The 16,458-nt window shown below is 46.5% G+C and overlaps 1 protein-coding gene across 2 annotated transcripts in view; it reads left to right on the top strand.

The window, feature by feature from the left end:
- Positions 1-15,029, top strand: part of PRMT8 (protein arginine methyltransferase 8) — a 92,003-nt gene extending 76,974 nt beyond the window's left edge. For both annotated transcript variants that reach the window (XM_079142006.1, XM_079142007.1), the window contains 3 exons: positions 2,603-2,753; positions 12,265-12,386; positions 13,121-15,029. In XM_079142006.1, the coding sequence (XP_078998132.1) occupies positions 2,603-2,753; positions 12,265-12,386; positions 13,121-13,204 (357 nt within the window). In that variant the 3' untranslated portion in view covers positions 13,205-15,029. The remainder of the gene's footprint in view (positions 1-2,602; positions 2,754-12,264; positions 12,387-13,120) is intronic.
- Positions 15,030-16,458: the final 1,429 nt, after the last annotated feature.

A 16,458-nucleotide genomic window follows, 5' to 3' on the forward strand; every position in this document is an offset into this window, starting at 1 on the left:
ATTTTGTTGATAGACATTTAACTGTAAGACTGCTAGAGATGGAATTCCTTTCGGATGGGATGGTGTGTGTGTGTGTGTGTCCTAAAAGTGGTTAAGAAGTGAAGGGAGTGATAGAAGGAGAAAGTAACCAAGTCTAGATGATAAGCTATAGGGAGTCATTGAAGGTTGTGGATCCAGGGAGTAAGATAGTCTGAATGAACCTTGGGGAGTTCAGTCGGTTGATGGTTATGAGGGGAGATCTGGGGAAGGAAGAAAAGGCTTCAACAGGAAGATCTGTCCCAAGAAGATGGGTCCAACAGACATTGCTGTGTTTCAGGTGCTGTGTCACACAACAAGGATACACAGGAAAATGAGGGGCAGCTTCCGCCCTTCAAGGCTCCAGTCTAATGGTAGGAATGAGGGTAGAGGTGATGAGGCTTCAGAGATGAGCCAGAAACCAGGCTGGGCTGGTGGCAGAGGGACCAAAAGAGAAAGATGCTCAGGACCTGGGGAGAACCTGGAGCCTGGCTGGCCCTGACTGAGAAAGAGATGGAAAAATCACCGAGTGTGGACCCAGTGAGCCAGGTGGACCATGATGGCGCCATTAATAACCACACAGGTCACCACAGCTTGCTCTGGAGCTCTGGAACTGGAGGGAACTTGGGGACCACCTGTGACTGGACTGTGGTCCAGTCCTATGAAGGCTGATGGATGCTGAGGTCCCCTTCATCACATGGAGGGTGTGGGTGGGGGGCTTCTGGAAGTATGTTCCAAATGGAGAGGGAAGGGCTGATGTGGTCAGCATCATGCTCAGCTTTGAAAGTGGTAGAACTCACCAGAGGAGAAAGTCCTGGATGACAAGTGGTTGGGGTCATGACTTAGGAGAAATCGGAAAATGAGGATGATTGATGTTACAGAAGAAAAGGTTTAGGGGGCCTGTGTGAGTTGGAGCAGCTACCTGGCTTTTTCTGTGGGTGGAAGTTGCAGAGACAGTGCAGGCTGGCTGCTTTGGTTCTGAAGAAGGACCTAATGGCTGGAGCTGTCTGGATGTGGCAGAAGCTGCCAGTGGGTTGGGAGTTCAGCACCCAAGCACTAGAAGGCCACTCACTGGGAATGCTACAGAGGGATTCGAGATTCTCCCATCGAATAAAGGACTCAGCTCCAGGGGAAGTGGTGTATGATCCCATCAACTGTTTCATGCCCGGCCAGGGCTCATCCTTCAATGGGTTTAATCAGAACCCATCTGGGGTCCTAGAAACACAGTGCAACTTGCCCTGGAAAGTCACCTCTCTTAGGGGACTCCCAACTTCCCCTAATGCTGCAATCCTACCCTCGTCACAAGTCAGACAGTGTCCCAGAGGTCTTCTTGGCTGCTCAGCCCAGACCACAGCAGGATCCTGATCTGGTTGCCTTCACAACTGCTCTTCCTCCTCCTCCTGTCCATCTCTGTGGAGCCAGGACTTCTCTTTGCAGGTCTGAGGCAACTGTGCATCTCTTTTTCCTTTATTTATCCTAGAAATATAGAGAGGTAAAAGCTATTTCTTCAATGCTACTTACTTTTCTTCACCAACCCTGCTTCTGGGTCTCAGGAAGACCCCCTGGAACCACAAAGCACACAGGTGTCTGTCTGGCTCTTACAGAATTTTCAGGACAGTGGTTGTTGCTACACAAACCTGACATGGAAAGTTCTTGCCTGAGCCTCACTGGAATGTGTCTGGATGCTTCTTGGGCTCCTGGTGGGGTCTCCCTGTCTCATGGAAGCAGGCAAACAACAGGTCTGCATTCTTACACAAAAGAACAGCACATTGTAGACTGTCTCTCTATTACACTTGCTCCCTGTGCAAGATTGATTTTCAGTCACTTTTGGGCTGAAATTGTGAGAATTATTAGTTCTTTGTGTTCTACATTCCCTAGCCAGACCTGAAAATTCTCACCTCTTATTTCTTCCTTTTATTTATTTTTAAAAAACTGTCCAGCCTGGTTATAAATGGCCAGAAGAACTTCCTTCAGCTCAGTCTGTGACTTTGTGAGCTGAGGTCCTGACTCCTGAGACAATGCTCAATGTCTCCTATTACTGGAGCTTGAATAAGAAAGAAAGAAACCCAGGAAATGAGTTGTCTGGTTCTTGTGAATCCCTGGGAGAACCTGACAAAACCCAGACTGCTGTTTTGATTCAGTAGGTCTGGGAGCCCTCCCTGCCTCACTCAGAATTTGCTCCCAGGTGATACGAACGCTGACCATCTGGGGTCCACACTTTGAGGATGACTGGATGGAGGTAGCCGTGCCTAGTGGACCACTCAGAAGCTGCCGCGACTCCGTTCAGGGATTCATTGTCTAATCCATCCTTCTCTTCCTGCCCCAGCCCCCACAGACCCCACCCCCGCAGATTTACATCCCAATTCTGTTCTCCTCTGGTTTTCATTCAGATCAATTTGCACCTTTGACTGAGCATCGTCCACCCTAGAATGGATGGAAGAAGTAACTGGAGGGTGGTGGGTGGGCCTGGAATTCACTCTAAGAATGAGTGAGGTCACTGCCAGTCTCTTGCAGTGAGGCTATTGACCAGGACCTGGACCTGGTGGAGGCCATAAGTTTCCAGCATTCTCTCCTCTCCACACTGCAGGAAGTGGATATCTACACGGTGAAGACAGAGGAGTTATCCTTCACGTCCGCATTCTGCCTGCAGATACAGCGCAATGACTACGTCCATGCCCTGGTCACCTATTTTAATATTGAATTTACCAAGTGCCACAAGAAAATGGGGTTTTCCACAGGTGAGCTGTTTGTTGGTTCTTTGAACCCTCCTCTCCTCCTCTGTGCTTCCCCGAGGCTTTGTGGGCAGAGACCAGGTCTGGCCTCAACTCGGGGAGAAGGCTCTTGGGCGTCAGCCAGGGGTAGAAACTACATGTCCCACACGTTGGCTCCTCAAGGAGAAGGTTAACAAAATGTGGGTGGTGCTCCCAGGGCTGAGAGCAAACACTGGGTGAAGGAGAGGTGGGAGGAAACTACTGAGGGCCCCCAGAGACTCTTCAAGTGAATCTGTTCAATTTGCATTTACCGAGCATATTCTGCATGAGGGTAAAGACCCAGGGTTGAATTAGACTCCTCCATCACCACTGTGGTGCCTCTGTCGGGAGCCCACCAATAACTCTTTAGACCACAAATGAATGTCTTCTTTTCTCCTGTACATCCACCCCAATCCATCCTTCATTGAATCCCTGGTTGTGTTCCCCAAAGATCATCCCCACTGGCTTAGTCAGTTTCTGTTGCTATAACAACATACTTGAGACAGGGTAATTTATAAAAATCAGAAATTTATTTGGTTCTGAAGGTTGGGCAATCCAAGAACAGGGTGCTGGTGTCTGCTGGGCTCTGATGAGGGCCTTGTGCTACATCACAACGTGGTAGAGGCAGCGCATGGTGAGTGAGCGAGTGTGCTGGGGAAGCTTGCTTATGACGAGTCGCTCCTACAATACCCCATGAATCCATCCAGCTCTGCATGGATGAACCCATTCATGAGGGTAGAACCCTCTCGACCCAATAACTTCCCAAAGAGCCCCCCTCCCAACACTGCTACACGGGGGACCTCATTTCCAACACCAGAACTTTTGGGGGACAAAACCCCAATGAGGCTTCTTCTGTCTCTTGGCCATTGCCTCTGCAGGCACCACTCCCTTGTGCATCCAGGGTGTGCCCGGGGATGGGAGGGATCCCAAGGCTTTGCCATCTCCTTTCCTCCCGTGTTGGGCTACCAAAACAAGTTACCGTGGACCCTGGGTGTGGGAGTTATACAGAGAGATTTATTTTTTCACGTTCTAGAAGCTAGAACTCCACCATCCAGGTGTCAGCAGGTTTGGCTTTTCCTGAGGCCTCTCTCCTTGGCCTGCAGATGACCGTCTTCTGACTGTGTCCCATGTGGTGGTTCCTCTGTGCTCATGTACCCTATGATTTTGTGTGTGTGTGTGTGTGTGTGTGTGTGTGTGTGTGTGTGTGTATCCCAGTCTCCTCTTTTCTTTTAAAATTGTTATTTATTCCTTTTTGTTATACATGACAGTAAAATGTATTTTGATATATCATTCATCCATAGAGTATAACTTCCTTTTCTTGTGATTGTACATGATGTGGCGTTTCACTGGTTGTGTGTTCATATATGAACATAGGCAAGTTATGTCTGATTCATTCAACTGTCTTTCCTATTCCCATACCCCCTCCCTTCTACCCATCTTCCTCCCTCTAATCCAGTGAACCTCTGCCTGGCCTCCTGTGAGTCAGCATCTGCATATCAGAGATAACATTCAGACTGGTTTTGTGGGATTTGGTTATTTCACTTAGCATGATTGTTTCCAGTTCCATCCACTTACTGGCAAATGCCTTAATTTAACCTTAATTTAATTCTTTATGGTTGAATAATATTCCATTGTGTATATAGACCACATTTTCTTTACCCATTCATCTGTTGAAGGGCACCTAGGTTGGTTCCATAGCTTAGCTATTGTAAATTGAGCTGCTATAAACATTGATGTCTACATCACTGTAGTATGCTGATTTTAAGTCCTCTGGATATAAACCATGGAGTGAGATAGCTGGGTCAAATGGTGGTTTCGTTCCAAAATTTCTAAGGAACCTCCATACTGCTTTCCACAGTGGTTGTACCAATTTGTAGCCCCACCAGCAATTTAAGAGGGTACCTTTTTCCCCACATCCTTATCAACATTCACTGTTACTTATATTCTTGATGATTGCCATTCTGACTGGAGTGAGATGAAATCTCAGTATAGTTTTTAATTAGCCTTTCTCTAATTGCTAGAGATGCTGACATTTTTTCATAGTTTGTTAACCAATTATATTTCTTCTGTGAAGTGTCTGTTCAGTACCTTTGCCTATGTATTGATTGGGTCATTTGTTTTTTTGGTGTTTTTTGTATTTTTTATATATCCTGGAGATTAATGCTGTATCTGAGGTGCAGTTGGCAAAAATTTTCTCCCATTCTGTAGACTCTCTCTTCATATTCCCAATCTCCTCTTCTTATAAGGACAATAAGCTACATTAGGGTCCACTCTATGGGCCCATCTTAATTCAGTCACCTCTTTAAGGGCCTTATCTCCAAATGGAGTCACAGTCTGAAGTTCTGGGAGTTATGACTTCAATGTGAGTTTGAGTGGCTACAGTTCAGCTCGAAGCACTTCCTCGGTCCCCGTCTCCTCTCCTGGTCAGCTCCACCATAGGCTTCGCCTCTTGACAGCTTCAGGTGTTACCTGACCCTCTCCTTTCCTTCAGGTCGACTTTAGGAGTCCTTCTCAAGGGCCCTAACATCCCATGTAAATGTCTGTTATGGCTCTGTTAAGAATGATACATATGCAAAATAACCTCAAGAATTTGGTTCAAAACAAGATAAAAAGTCAAGGAACAAATTCTCTCCCCCATGCATCACAGTCCCCCTCCTCAGAGGCACATGTGATTAATGATTTATTTAATATACATATTTTTTATATCCTTCCAAAATATTTCAATGGGTGTTCAAGCATGTAAATATTGATACATACTGCTTTTGTGTTTTATTTTGACATAGTTATTAGACTCACAGTAAATTGCAAAAATAGCATACAGCATTCTATGAACCCTTTACCCAGCTGCCCCCACTTATTATAATTCAATATGAAAACTACACCCTTTAGAAACCGTAGGCTAAATCATATTACCCACCCTACCCTCTGCTACCTTTTCTTTATTCAACAATATCTCTTGGAGCTATTTCCATAACCTCACAGGAATTATTTTCTTTCTCTTTAAGCAACTACATGAGATTCCAATGTAGGAGGAGCCACTATTTATTCAAGCTTTCCATTCTTTTAAAAACCACCTGTCTCCCATGAGTAGGAATCACATTTCATTCATCTCTGCATTCCTGGTTCTACAACAGAGTTCTAAACAAATCTCTGTTAAATGAGTATTTGATGCTATAACTGCCTTTGGGAATGTGCTCATAATGGGCCATTGACGTGAATTGTGAGTCTTCCTCAGAGGATGAGTGTGTGTGTGTGTGTGTGTGTGTGTGTGTGTGTGTGTGTGTGTGTGTGTGTGAGGGGAATGGGGAGGGGAGTTAATCTGAGGATAGGGGAATGGGGAGGGGAGTTAATCTAAGGATATGATTATTCACTTCCTGAAATCATGATGATGAAGATTCTTTGTTTACTTGTGAACAGAGAAGCTGAGAGACTTACCTAATCTTTCCTAGAAAGGCTTTTCCCAAAACCAGTGTCCCCTGACTACCATGGTCAAGGTCTTCTTGTCTCTACAGCCAGACCAGTTCTGGTGCCCTTGTGCCCTGGGGAAAACCAGAACCCCCCTGGTCCAGGCCACTGTCAGCTGCTACCCTCCTTGGAGGGCGAGTAGGTGAATTCACCTTCCCAGTAGGCAGCCAGGAGTGGGGACATTTTACTTGACCTTGAAGTAAAGTCAGCCCCCTTGATGGTGAGGGAGTGGAGGTAGTGAGAGAGCTGAGAACAAGCTTGCTTGAGGACCACAGCTATGAATAGAAGCTAGGGACAGAGCCACAGTGTCGGATCTGCCTCTTTCATCCCTGGGCAATGTCTAGCCCAGGGCCTGCCCTGCTAGGTGATGAGAAAGTCAGTAGACAAGGGCGCTCTGCAGAAAGGTGTGGGTTTCTAAAGCCCAGCTCTAGCTTTGTAGCTCTCAGCAAGGCTTGCCTTCCTTTGAAAAAATTCTTTTCTCTGGGCCAACCCAGTCTCCTTAGCTCTGTGGGTGGCAGGGATGACATTCCAAGTGGCCCATTTAGAGGAGGTTTGGTGAAACTCAAGTCTAGAATCAGAGAAGTTAGATCTGGGCTTCCTGATAGTGAGAATTTGTTCCAAAGATGAAGTTTCTAACCCACTGGCTCATATCCTTCCTACTTGTGAGCTTCACCTCTACCACCATCCCATGCAAACTCAAGGACCATGGTCTAAATCCAGGTGAAAGCCTGCTCCAGTGTCCTTTGGCAGTGATAGTGTCACATGCCCTCCCCTTTGCACAGACTTTCCTAAAGTTAGGCTGTAAGACATTTGAAACCCCTGCAAGTCCTCTGCTCCTATGCCTTGGTGTAGTGATTCTCAAAGAGTGGTCCATGGACCAGTAGCCTCAGCAGCACCAGGGAACTTGTAGGGCCTCACTCAAGACCCACTGACTCAAAACTTTGGGGGTGGGGTCTGGCAATCTGGGTCTTAAGACTTCTAGTTAGTTGAAGTGTCTGCTCAAGTTTGGGAACCACTGCTCTTGTGAAAAACTGCCCTGACCAACGTGGTTGAGAATCAGACCAATGTGGATGCCCCTCTGGAGAGGGGATCCCGTCTCCTCACTAAGGTGGACCCTCTGCACTCACTAAGACTCCGTGCTTCTGGAGCAGACACAGTTTCCTTTTACCTCCAGCAATTCAAAGTAGGTAGACATTAGGGGGAATATTTGTCTGACTGCTTTCTCAGTCACTTTGGGGTGTTGGTGTGGGGTGCATCCAGCACGCAACGGGATTCTGTATTGGATCATTTGTGTTTGCGCCTTGGCTCTACTCAGACACCTGCACTCTGATCACTGACAGAGCAACTCCTTTTTGTTTCTGAGGATCTCGAATGCACACAATTAGATTAGCCCTGGCTCTTGGTTCATGACACACTGCCATCACTGGACCATGCATGGGTCACTTTTTGCCTGTTTATTTTTTAATATCACGAACACTCATGAATTCACCACCTAACTGAAAAACTAGAATGTAAATAAATTAGTGTTCACTACAATGTAAATAGTACTTAGCAATAAATTGATTATTTCTAGCAGAATGTAACTATATTAGTGATTAAACAATAAATAATTATTAAACTACAAATATCAACTAATACATGGTTAACAATATGATTATAATTAATGTTAATAAATTAATAGTTATCTAATTATAATAATATAGTACTATTGTCATTAACAACAATAATTGTATTATTATAATAATTATCTAACTCCCTGTGAGAACTCAGGGCCTTAAATGCTATATCAACACCTTTGCATCTACCTGTATACTTCACTTCTATTCTGTTCTCCTTTATATGGCCTCTAGTTGAACATTATCCTACATTTTGTGTTCCTTATTCCCTTGCTATTTTTAAAGCTTTATCATAAGTATGAATGTGCCTAAACAAAGTATTTTTTGGTCTCAGTTGTTTGTGAACTTCATGCAAAGCACGACCTCCTGTTTGTGACCCCTCCCCCAAAACGGCTGACTGAGTTGTTCATTGCAGCCCAGGCGCAGCTGGCTCTGGGGGGCCAACTGGAAAGCATATCACATATTGTGCAGCCTGAAAATGATCCCTGTTAATGGCTCCGGCATCTCTGCAGCTCTGGCAGAAACTGTCACAAATAGGCACAGGCACTCAGGCTTCCAGACTCTGCCAGCCAGCAGGCAGAGTTGTCCCTACCCTCTTGGACACATCCTCTTGGGGTGGGGATAGGAAATGGGAACTGGGAACCCTCGGGGCTTCTAATCAATCCAGGAAACTATGTAATAGGTGGAAGGCAGTAGGCCAGGTGAAAGAAGTCTTGGTTTCAAGACCTGCTTTTTCTGGAAAAAATCATCAAGGTAGGGTGGCCATTCATTGGAGATGTCCTTGAGTTAATTGCTTCCTGGGTCTTAGACTCGGGCAGCCTCTTTCCAACTTTGCCATCCTGTGACATTGTCATTTTCTCAGGTCAAAGAAACTTCTTGGTACATTGTAATTCTTTAAAAACTATGTGAACTCTCTAGGGAATATAATTCCAAATTTACAGGTAGGAAAATGGTTATATTCCAGAAAGAACTTTCAGACACTTAGTCATTAGGAAACAAAACAGGAAGCAAGATTCCCTTTCCATAAGCACCAGGAAATATCCTGTGAGAGTCCCCTGCCACAGCTTCCTCTGTTCCCAGCCCCTGTCCTTCACTCTATGTCTATCACTGTCTACCTGACTGTCCTGTCAGGCTGTAGGGTCTGCCGGGGTGAGGGGCATACAAAGCTCTGTTCATTTTGGTTGCTGTTCCCCAAATTTCAAACCACACCTGGCACATGATAAGCTTCCTAAACAAAGGTCTATCGAGTGAACAAATCTGTGCATTTGCACTTGGGATGCTGTGGACAGTACTGCTCACACTTGCTTCAAAATATAGAATAAACTTTTTCCATAATCTAGAACTCAGAGAGACTGAGGGGGAGGAGGCTTGAGGGAGGGAGAAAAGTGGAGACAGGTAGGTGGGGTCAGAATATTACAAGGAGGAAAGCATTGTCACAACAGGGAAGGCTGAAAGTCAGTACAATCTCCAGGGTTGCAGTTGGGGCTGGGGGTGGGGGAGGGAAGGCTTGTCCTCTCGCACGGAGAGCTCTAGATGTTGACCACACAGCCCTGTGCTGTGTGCCTGCCCTGTTGCTGTGCAGAAACATTCCAGATCTTCCCCAGGATATTCTAGGCCACTAGAAGGAGGCAGCTTACCTCTTCAAACCAGAGCCACAGCTGATGGATGAACAAAATTATATACCACTTTATGTAGTGATTAAATAACTACCAGATGCAATGGCTTAGCAGTACCCTAAACATGAGCCTAAAATGTTACAGGTGGGGTAACTTTATAATTTATCTTTCAGTTAAGGACATTTTTGCAAGTAAAAGGAAGAGCTATTAATAATTATGCTAAACAGACGTAAACTGGGACTGCCCTCGGCACTGCGGGAGGTTGGGTCACTCTTAGCTTATGACGCTTTGCCTTTCTCATCTCATCTCATCCTCACACTACCTCGGGGAGCAAGTGTCACGACCCATATTCCACAGATGTAGAACATGAGCCCAAGTCTGTGGAAAAGTAGAGACTGGAAATGGGGCTGATGTTTGCCTGATTAAATGCCTTTCCCTCTATGACTCAGTCTTGGCTGTGGGTCTACTCTACCTGGGGGGAGGTTTCATGTCTTGGCAGGCCGTCCCCCCAGTCTGTCCCCAGAGTTACCATAGTACCATCTCTTGGAATAGAGTCAAAACATCCAGATTCTAAATTTCTGCTGAATAGTTGATGGAGAACTAGGATTGTGAAAACTGGTTTAGACAATTAACCCAGGGCTAAGGGACCCACCCTGGAAATGAGGTATTTGGGGAAGTCCCTAACCTTTTGGTGTTGATATCAAAATAAAAACAATTTTCCTCCAATCCAGAGCTGGTGTATTTTTTTAGACCACCATCAGAGGCAGACTCCTGGGTTCACTGGCCAACAATTCTGAGACAGTGACATCTTGGGTTCTCAGAAAGCATCTGATTGGGTGACAGGAGGAGGCGGCTTGAGTCCCCTTGTCTGAAGGTCTTTAGAAATAAGAGAGACACTTGTCTGAGCTGGTGTAGGTGGAAGTGGGGGCGAGTGTGCTGTCAATCTTACATACACTGACATGCTCCATAGACAACCAGAAACTAGCTTTGGACAATTTATTTCGAGGTAGTTGGCAGGGAAGTGTGCTGTGAGCAGGTGGACTTGTCTACTGGCAGCAGTATGTCTTGGAGGCTGGTAAGGCTGGGTGTGTGTGAAGACCCAGGGTCTGAGAGGCACAGGTTGCTCATTTAAGGTGCTCCTTCTCCTTCCAAATGTACAGACTGTGCTTTCTCCCTGTGACCTTGAGTGTGCATTGATTTCCAAATGCGCACACATTGAAGGCTGCAGGAGTCTATCCAAACCAGACATTTGATCAAGCCAGTTCACTGCAGAGGGCAAAGAGCTCTTCACCACCATTAATGTAGATCTCAGGGTTTGGAAAGATCTTAGAGGTCACTTGAGCTGATCTGGTACATGATGACTCCACTCACTCAGGGTGGGCATGCAAGACCCTTCCAGGATGGACCTTGGGTAGCTCATGTGATTGTGAGATAGCTCTAATTCTTCCTGGTGAATTGAAAATCTGCCTTCTACTAATTCTGGTGACTAGCCTTTGTTCTACCCCAAAGCCATACAGAAGGTCACATGCAAGTCTTTCTATGTGGCAGTTTTTGACATGTTTGAAAGCCCCTCGTCAGGTCTCCCCAAGTCCTGTCGTCTCTAGCACAAGATGGCAAAGAGGAAAGTGGCAGAGGAAAGTAATAGCCTCAGACAACAGGACTTTGCTGTAAAGCAAGTTCTACAATCCATAGAGTTCCAGTGTCATTGAGCATCTAGGGGTACATCAAAGCATCCCAGGAATTTGCTCTTTGGTTTCTTTCTATCATCCATTTATTTAATACTTATAAACTGAATATTGTGGTGGGCACTGAGGATATGATCCTAAGCTGGGCTGGCTTGTCTCTGCCTTCATGGAGACTATAGTCTTGTAGAAGAGGCAAATGAGTGGGGGCAGGGTTAGACTTGGGGTGATAACACTGTGATGACTTCCACTCCGGGTGCTATTGGAGCCCTTGTCTCAGGGGTGAGGCTGACCAGGAGGAATGAGGAAGAAGGAGGAGAAAAATGTTCCAAAGATAGTTGCTGCCAAAAGAGGATGATGGCCCCAAAGGCAGGACCTTCCGGTTTAACTGGAGAATATGCCAAGTGCTGAGGGGACTGATGGGGTTCACTGGATAATACTGGGGTGCAGTGGACATCATTGTGGCTTTGGAGCATGCAGGATGTGTGAGCTATGCACCAGTGGGTTGGGGTTGTGGAGCGAGAATCATCCCTCCTATTTTTCTGGTCCTGTTAGGAAGGCACAGCTGGAACTCCACAGCAGGCCTGGACCAGGGTGCTGGGCTTAGTGCTAGGATACAGAGTCACAGGCAGGGAAAGCTATTTGTAGGATTAAGGATCAAGTACATGGGATGTCAGTGGAATGGGGAAGCTCTTTGACATGTTTAGACATGGAGTTTGCATAAATAATGCCTTTTAAGGGGAGATAGGGGGAACTACCTCTGCAAATTTCTCCCCCACACTGTCTGAAAGTCTTCATTCTGTTGCACTAATTAAAACATAGCATGGTGGGTTCGTTTGTGCAAATGAGGTTAGTTGGTGAGAGGGCATTCATCAGGCACCCTCGGTGTCAACTTGCAACAGTCTTTCTTGTCTGATCTATGGTTATGAATAACAGCCCTGCAGGGGTGGGGATCTGAAGGCAGGAGTGGGCATTGGGGCTGAGTGGGGAGTTCTGGTGGGGCCTTAGACTGGGCACCTGACCCCACAAGAGCATCAGTGAGTCCCAAGGGAAGCCTAGCCTTTCTACAGAAATAACCTCCAACTCCTCCTTCTCACCTCCCCTGATCTTCACTCCTCAGCCCCTGATGCTCCCTACACCCACTGGAAGCAGACTGTCTTCTACTTGGAAGATTACCTCACTGTCCGGAGGGGGGAGGAAATCTATGGAACCATATCCATGAAGCCAAATGCCAAAAACGTGGTGAGTGCTGAGAAGACTCATGTGGCCAGGGTCACCAAGGAGAAGGAACCCCTGCTCCTAGGGAGCACACAGGACTGACTCTCCCAGGTTCTAACGTCTTGCGCACAATTGGAAAAGTTCCCCAGGGAGGCAGTAGGTGGCTACATTTGAGGGTAACATATGACTAGGCATAATGGAAGGACTCCAGCCATCACTCTTCAAAACCCAGCAACTAGGAGGCTTCTTTAAGTCCCCTCTGGACTCTCAGCCTTGAGGACAGTTCCCATTCCTTCACATAAGGGCCTCTGAGGATGGATACTGTTGAATAAATGGGTTCTACTTCATTGAGGATGAGCTGGGTCAGGAAATTAGTTTCTGATGGTCTGGAAGACGTTTGGTTTTGTGTTTCTTAATCTTGCCTGGTGGTTTGGAGACCAATTCTTTGAGTAACCCCAAGTCTATAGAATGCTTGGAGTTATGACACAAAACATTCAAGTACAACCCCCCCCCCCCCCCATTTTCTCCCAGGATGAAATCCTAGGGAAGATGTTCACATTAGAACAGAAATAATTTAGATAAGAAATCAAAACACGTCCTGTGAGAATAATGACGACCAGAATAGATCCTGAGGGGTTCAGGGAGATTCCCTAGCTAGAAACCTCTAGGAACCCCAGGGCCACCCACTCGCCTGGTGCCAGGAGGAAGCCTCACTTCTCCACCCAGACTAACGTCACAACCCTTTGTCTTCTTTGCAGCGAGACCTCGATTTCACAGTGGACTTGGATTTTAAGGGACAGCTGTGTGAAACATCTGTATCTAATGACTACAAAATGCGTTAGCACACGTGGAAAGTGCAGAGAATAAGTGAGAAAAGGAACTCTCACCTCGATCTGCCACGCTGTCCCGAGGAACACTGTTTGCAGGACTACACACTCGAAAACCAGAGCTTTCAATTCTGCCTTGAAGATTGGTGGACTCACCAGGGCTCCCGTGGGCCCTGCCATGGACAGAAGGCCTCCAGCTCCTCCGTTCTGCCCTGGGAGCTCTCCATGAAGGCTTTGTTGTCGCCAACAAAGAGCAACCTCATGTGCTGTGGCTGGGCCCCAAGGATGGAAAAGCCCCCGTGTGTTCCCAACGTCCTCCTAAACTGTGACTCTGGATCTTCCAAGTTTTGCATGCTGCAGGCATCTAGGACAGATTGCTTTCACTAGAACCTGGAGACATAGTGTCTTTGATAGCATAAGCCAGATTATCTGTCTGTGCGGTGGTATGTGAGTGCGTGTGTGTGTGTGCACAGCATATATATTAGTTTATTTGCCCACAAACACTGTATATGCATGCATATACAACCAAGTGGGTATATTCATGTGTTCATCCAGAGGGGTGTGTGCGTGTGTGTGTGCGTGCGCCTGGGTGAGTGTGTGAGCCTGGGTGTGTGCGTGTACAATATATATTACTCTCAGAGGAGATTCTGTTGCTTTCGAATAGGAATTTGTTTTGTGATTAGTTCTCCCCATCCCCGCCCCTTAACAGATGTTATGCAGCTATGAAACATTCTCTGTACTAGCTCTGGTCTCCTTTGGACTAGACAGTGGCTCCGAACCCTGAGCACAGTACCACGGGCCCCGTGGGCACTCAATAAATACACATGAGAACGAAACGATGGGACGTCTGTGTTCCTGGTGCTCTGGAGTGGCGGGACTGGGTGTGGGGAGTCAGAAGTCATGGTGGAGTGGAAAATCAAAGAGCCTCCTCCACTTGTTTGCCCTCTGAAGGAAAGCACCATGGCAGTAGCAGCTGGAAGTCAGGGCCAGGTCTGAGAGCTTCTTTCCTGCACACTCCCCAGGTCCTACCACTGGGGGATGAGAAGAGGGCTGGGAGTCCAGGGTTGGGGGAACAGGAGCTGAAGGAGAATGCTCCACACTGGGAAGCTACCTATAGTCTGGGAGTTGTGTAGCCTAAAGATCTGCTGGGAAAATTTCCAGCCTTGGTCTGAGTGTGGAACCAGAATCTCCATGGGATGGATGGATACCATATTTGCCAGTGTGATGAAATGTTCAAATTTGGTTTATTTTTAGTTTGTTCATTAATTTCCTAGACCATTGGTCTTATCTATATAATTTCCCCTGGGAGAGTCATTCCTGGTGCTGGGGAGGAAGGAGGGCCATTTAGAAATGGTGGGAGGAGATGAGAGCCCCAGAAAGAAATGATGCAGAGGAGACCTCAGACTGGACTGTGCACAGCGGGGAAGTCTTGACAATGTGTTGCTGAAAAGGGTGGAGTGCAGGGGCTGGTGACAGGGCAGAAACAGATCCCAGCACGACCCCCATGCAATGTACCCAGGAGCCTCTCCAGAACCACCAGGCTCCAGTCCCTCAGTCTGTGCTCCCCAGGAGATGCCAACATGCTAAGAAAAGATTTTTTCTTCTTTTTATTGGTTATTTTTAGTTATACATAACATCAAGATTATTTTGACATAATTATAAAGGTATGGAATATAATTTACTCTAATTCAGTGCCCAGTATTTCCCCTTTTCCTCCCTCCTCCCTTCCCCTTGCCTCTACTCTGCTGATCTTTCTACTATTTATTTTAGGTTGTCTTTTTTTTTTTTTTTTTTTTAAGTTAATGCTGTGTGAATTCACTCTTTACTCTCATAAAGCCACCCCTTGGAAGCTGTGTCACTAGATAGACATAAGCTTCCATAACTCCATTGCATTTCCTTGGATAATAATAACTTAATTTGGGGGCTGGGGTTGTAGCTCAGTGGTAGAGCACTTGCCTCACATGTGTGAGGCACTGGGCATGATCCTCAGCACCACATAAAAGTAAACAAACAAATAAATAAAATAAAGGTATTGTGTTTATCTACAACTAAAAATATTTTTTAAAAATAATAATATTTGAATCCGATGGCAATGGATTTTATGTTTCCAGAACCTTCTGATGTCAATGTATTTTATCAACTTCTGCCAAAGTCTTGGGAGTTAGGCATAGAGACATTATGGCCCATTTTATAGACGAGGCATACTGGGACCCAGGGAGGAGCAGCGGAGTCTGTGGCAGAGCTGGGCCAGAACCTCAAGCCCAGTTCCATGTGCCCTCTGCTCCTCCTTGTTGATTCTTCTGAGTCCCTAAGCCACAGAGGGAGACTCTTATTGTACCTGCAATGAAAATTATTTCATGCTTTTTATCTACCTGCATCACACAAGAAGAATAGAGACACTTAAAAGGGGACAAAGGCACGTATATTAGAAAGGGGCTTGAAGAAGGAGATCAAGGTGGGGTCTCCTCAGAAGAAGCTGAAGGGAAATTAGAGAGTTTCCATTGTAGTGGGAATTGGGGGCCTCTGCATTCTGCCTATTGCAGCCAGCCCAGCCTGAGACAGGGAGTTCATCCTACCTCCTGGAGGATTCCATCCAACAGGGCCAAATCCCACATTGTCAGGAGCCCAGGGGAGGTGACAGGATGACCAGCTTCAGGAGCCCCAGGACTTGGGGCCTGTAGATACTCCTGGTGCCACTCCATCTCTCTAGTCATCAGAGGAGAGGGTCTCTTCGGGGGTCTCCGCAGGTCCCAGGTCTTTAGCTTCTGCAGCTGCTCTAGTCCCCGCTGGGAAGTCACTGAGGAGCATGTCCACCGCTGCCTCCTCCCTCCTGCTCCTGGGGATGCTCCATTGAGAATTGTAACTTCCCTCTGTTTTGGTGGAAAATAAGCAATGTCTGTGTTAAGCCTGTTCTGAATGAAAGTCAGTGCATAAAATGAGGTCCCAGGATGACAACAGAGATGCTATAAAGATGACTTTATGTGTGAAGCCTGCTCTTTTTCCCCAACCCACTGCCTTTTTTTTTTTTTTTTGAGATGTACCAAACCTGTCAGCTTCTTTCTGGTCTCCACTCACATCTCTCCAAGCATGTAGCCACGGGGCTTCTATTGTGATTGGGTTTGGGTTGGTTTATACCTGGGCCACTGTGGGCATGCTTTGAGTCCATTGCAGGGTGTTCTCTCTCCCTGACAAGATGCAATCTCCAAGAATGGGACCTGCGTAAACAGGATGGGGTGTAGGAGCTGGTGACAGGGAAGCAGCAGATCCCA

Source organism: Sciurus vulgaris, assembly GCF_902686455.1.
Source record: "Sciurus vulgaris genome assembly, chromosome: 5".
Classification (NCBI taxonomy): Eukaryota; Metazoa; Chordata; class Mammalia; order Rodentia; family Sciuridae; genus Sciurus; species Sciurus vulgaris.